Source organism: Octodon degus, unplaced genomic scaffold, assembly GCF_000260255.1.
Source record: "Octodon degus isolate 3935 unplaced genomic scaffold, OctDeg1.0 scaffold00011, whole genome shotgun sequence".
In the NCBI taxonomy this organism is placed as follows: Eukaryota; Metazoa; Chordata; class Mammalia; order Rodentia; family Octodontidae; genus Octodon; species Octodon degus.
The window spans coordinates 9242143-9247305 of NW_004524587.1; the positions used below are offsets into that span (position 1 = coordinate 9242143).

At 38.6% G+C, this 5163-nt stretch overlaps 1 protein-coding gene across 3 annotated transcripts in view; it reads right to left on the bottom strand.

Annotated features, from left to right (window-relative positions):
- Positions 1-5163, bottom strand: part of Phlpp2 (PH domain and leucine rich repeat protein phosphatase 2) — a 76794-nt gene that overhangs the window by 26531 nt on the left and 45100 nt on the right. For all 3 annotated transcript variants that reach the window (XM_004625801.2, XM_023709384.1, XM_023709385.1), the window contains exon 10: positions 2773-2833. In XM_004625801.2, the coding sequence (XP_004625858.1) occupies positions 2773-2833 (61 nt within the window). The remainder of the gene's footprint in view (positions 1-2772; positions 2834-5163) is intronic.

Below are 5163 nucleotides of genomic sequence, written 5' to 3' on the forward strand. Positions count from 1 at the left end.
ACATAAAATAAATAAATAAATAAATAAATAAATAATAAACTGAATCAGACACAAGACGAACAAGTTAAAGTGAGGTAAAGAATGATGAGTTTAATTTTACATATATTTGCAGTACTTAGTGATGTATGTGCACACCAAAATATCTAGTGCAGATTGGAGGTATGCATCTGAGGCTGAGTGACGAGGGATGGAAATCTGGGTGACATTGACACTTGAGGGTACCTAAAACCACTAGAGTAAATGAGATCATGTCTAGTGACAGGTGCAATGGGCCAGCAAAAAAACCCTGGGAATAACTGACCTTTGAAGGGCTAGCTAAAAAAAAGGGAATTTACAAAAGAGATAGATGCAATGGCCTATGTGGCATGGAAGAAAAAAATCAGGTTGCATTAGCCAGCCAAGGAAACAACTGTGTTTGATGAAAAGAGAGCAAGTGTCAATATGCTGGTGAGATAAGGAAAAAGGAACTGAAGAAACCAAGGCAATAAGTGCAAATCTTGAAAAAATTTGGTGACGAATGTAATCACTATGTATATCTAAAATGTATCAATAACATCCAACTGAAGAAAGAAAATAATTTGGACAAAAAAGAGGCAAGAGTGATTAGAAAGCAGTAGCTTAAGGGGTTGTGAGGTAAAGTAACTTTGCTATGAAGACATAAAAGATAAAAATATTTGTGCAGACTTAGAAGAAGACACTGAACACACACAAAAGAAGGGGGGCTGGAGATATAGCTCTGCAGCACAGTGCCTGCCCGGCAAGGGTGAAGTCCTGAGTTTGATTCCAAGAACCAAAAGAGAAGAAGAGGGCAACAATGGACCAACTCCAGAGTGCTATGAGTGGCTAAGATCCAAAGCATAGACATTTGGATTGGCCTTAAACAGAGGAAAGAAGCTACGAATGGATATGACTTTCCATAAGCTCAAGAGGGGTGATAGGAAGCTTGGGGAAATCACCCATAGCAGTCTCTATTTTCTCAACCCAATATGGAGCAAAATTTACATGCATGAGTTAATGGAGTAGAGAGGAAGTAGTGTAACTGGGAACATATACCAAGGCCATTAGAAGAAACCTAGAAGAAAAAGAACAACAACAACAAAAAGAACCAATAAGCTTCAGATGAGGTTAGAAATTGATTTTATTGGTGCCAAATGGACATGATTTTCTTCAGCAAGGATTAAGCTCAGTGGAAAAGGTAAAATACTAGTAATGATCTGTATCAGAATTTTGCTAAGATATGAGAGCAAGAAATGGATGAAAAGAAATCTAAAATGACAGCTTGCTAATAATGATAATAACAGAGTAACTAAAACAGAAACTTAGCTGGACAGACTATTATATGCCAGGCACTATACTATATATTTTGTACTGATTACCTCATTTAACTATTACAAAAACCTGATCATTTACAACCCTGCCCAATGACCCTTGATCCCAGTTACACTACTTCCTCTGTACTCCATTAACTCATGCATGTAAATTTTGCTCCATATTGGGTTGAGAAAATAGAGACTGTTATGGGTGATTTCCCCAAGCTTCCTATCACCCCTCTTGAGCTTATGGAAAGTCATATCCATTCTCAGCTTCTTTCCTCTGTTTAAGGCCAATCCAAATGTCTATGAAAATCATGTCCATGGAGCACTACCTGGAGCACTTTATACTCACAGCTGTATTTTATTTTAGGTACCAGAAATCAAACTCAGAACCTTGTACTTGCCAGGGAAGCACTATGCCAGTGAGCTATACCCCTGGCCCTAACTCACTGCATTTATGATGCTGCCCAGTAACTGCATGCTCATCTTTCCAGTAGACTATAAAACTCAACCACTGAATGTTAAATGCCTAACACAGTTTCAAAATGAGTAACAGTATATAGTGGGACTGGGGAGATAGCTCAGAAGAATAAGTGCTTGCCTGGCAAGCACAAGGGCCAGAGTTCAACCCCAGTTCTGGGAAGAAAACAAAAACGAAAATAAAAACAAAAACCACCCCAGTATATAGTAAAACTCATTTTATTAAATCCTGAATATAATTATCTCCCCAAAAGTCAATCTGATAGTTATGAAAATATAAAAACAAATAATAAATACACTAGAAAAAAAATTTTTTTGGGGGGGGTACCAGGGAATCGAACTCAGGGCCTTGGGCTTGCCAGGCAGGTGCTTATGCTGCTGAGCTATCTCCCCAGCAAAATTTTTAAAATTTATTTATTTAATTTTATTTTTAGGAAAGGGTCTACAGGATGTTCAGGGTCTCACTACCAGATCAGACTCTTAGTGATTCTCCTGTTTACAGCCTCTCAAGAGCTGGGATTACAGATGCATGCCACCACACCCAGTCTCAATTACCATCTCAGTGTGCCCTAAGGGCAGGGCCGGCAAGGCTGTGCCTGCTTGCACATGCTTTAATCCGCTGAGCTATTTGGTCGGCTCAGAATTTTAACAATTTAAAGCTACTGTGTAGCTCAAGCCCCTGCTTATAATCCCAGCAGCTGAGAAGGCCTAAGTAAGAGTATAGCAAATTTGAGGCCAGCCTGAGAAATTTAGCAAGACTCTGTCTCAAAATAAAAAAAGCTGGGGATGTAGCTCAGCACTCCCTGGGTTCAATCCCCCTTTGACTCCAACTGAAAAAAAAAAAAAAAAAAAAAAAAGCAAATCACTATATTTCAATATATTTAGATTATCTTATACTTCATAACTGCCAAAAAATTAATATCTAGCTCTTAAAACTCAAACAAGCACCACTCTCATGAGACACACTCAACACACTCACCGGGAGAGTTCCAGGGAAGCGAGTAAACTGGGCACAGGATAGACATTTACTGCTGTTAGCCCTGTTGAGAAACGAACAGGCATTAGTGACATCTTCCAAAGAAGAAGGCAACTGAGTGAACAAGGAAAAGGTAGCTTAGTGAAGTAACAAGAGAAAAACTGGTATCATCTATGCAAATGACTACGCAAAAAACTACTAGACAATCACTTTTGCTAACTGATCTTGATTTGTCCTGAAAAATAAATTGGTACTTAGCAATTCTGTATTTACACTCCAAGCTGTATGTATTTATGTACCAGTCAGTGAATAAGCTGAATATATCAGTGGAACCAACAGACAAATAAAGAAACAGAAGTGTTACCAGCTCCCAGAAGCAACTTCTTACCTTCCTTCTAGTCACTGCCCTATAAAAGCAACATTAATTATCCTGATTTTGAATTCTATAGATGGCTTTTGCTTATTGTCACAAATAAATGCATACGATATGTATGTTTTTTGGTCTGGCTTCATTCACTCCACAGTATGCTTGTGGGATATATTCATATCATTGCATATTATTATAGTTCATTCTCATGTCCATATAAAGTTGTGAATGATAGGTTCAGCCCCTAGTGTAAATTTCTAAAATCATATGACTGATACCCTTAAAACAAAGGCCTATGCTCCCAGGACCACCTCCCTCTTCTTCTCCAACTTAGCCCAAGGCATAATTTACTTTCACCCTTCCTGCCACCTCAGGGAAGAGCCCCAATCAGTTTTGGGTTTTTTTTTCCTGGAACTGGGGATTGAACTCAGGCCCTTGCGCTTATTCTACTAGGCCATCTCCCGGCCCCCCAATCAGCTCTCAGGTCTATCTAAACATCCCCTCAAAACTGCACCCCTGGCAAAAGGCCACGAGAGAGAGTGAGAGCGAGAGGGAGAGAAAGAGAGAGAGAGAATATTCCTCATCTTTTCCCACATTCTCTTCTGTGTCCTCAAAGATTTGAATAAAGCCCCTTTCCCTTTTGCCTTCTGCCCATTTCTCTGCTGCGCCGATCACCTGAAAACACCTATCAGTGAATATGCCACAGTTTATCCAGTTTATAGTTGACAGACATTTAGTGTTTTCTAGGTTGGGGTGATTATGAATAGTATTTCATGAATGTTCTTCAGTCTGTGTCTTTGTGAATTAACGTAAGCACTTATATTGAGAATGAGCTTAGGACTTTATAAAGTGATTGTATTAATTGTGCTTCCAATAGCTGTCACTGGTATCTTTGGTCTTTGCTACTGTAGTCATCCTGGTGGGTATGTTGTGGCAATACTTGGGTGTTTCAATTTGTATACCTCTGATGAAGAATAAAGCTGAATGCCTTTTCCTATGATCCTCAGGGTAACTTGTTTTGTAAGGCTGGGTTCTTTACCTTAAAGCAACAAAACAACTGTTTATGTGAATTTTTTCCACCCCCAGAACCAGGGATTGAACTCCGGCCCTTGCGCTTGCCAGGGAAGTGTTTATTCCAGTGAGCCATCTCCCCGGCTATGTGAATTCTTGTAGGTTGCAGAAATGAACGATTCTGCAAGCTGGGCATGGTGGCACACTCACAGGCTGAGGCAAGTGAATCACAAGACTGAACCCAACCCAAGATCCTGATTCAAAAATTAAAAAACAAAAATTTTTTTAAAAGGGTTAGGATGTAGCTCAGTTAAAGTTCAATGCCCAGTAACTTTAAAAAAAAAAAAAAAAGATTCTGCAAATAGACTAGCTAACCTTAAACAAGTCCTGTTTAGAACACTGCTATGATAAAATCTTGTGACCAGCAATATCTGTCTGTATGTTAATGAGGTCTTTTCCACTAGGGCCAACTTTCTGGATTGAACAGATGGGTCTCATATGGCATTTCTCCACGGCAAGGACCTACTACCATGTCACAGCATCATACAAAGCAGAAGCAATACTTATCAGTTGTGGTCCTCTACTTACCCAAGCAATTAATCTAAGCCACAATTTGGAGTTTCTATAACATAAGAGGTAATGAAAACATTAGGGATTAACTTTCTTTTTATCCTAATAACATATTTCTCAGATACAGAAAACCAAATAAAATGAACATTCTTTCAACCATCATGTAACTTTTTCTTCATGTAACTTTTTTTTCTGCCATAATTTTATTGATAAACAAATAGCAATGAGACAGTTTCAAATCAAACCGGTAGGACAGATTCAATAATTAACACACTGCATACATTCTTCTTAGTGGTTAATTGCTGTACAAGATGCGGACTTGACATCCTATTTACAAACACCATTAGAACAAATCATTCCATTCATTAACAGAATGTAACTATATATCTATCCTAACCACCCTGAACACACATATCCAAAAAGGACATTCATCTGTATACCCTTTT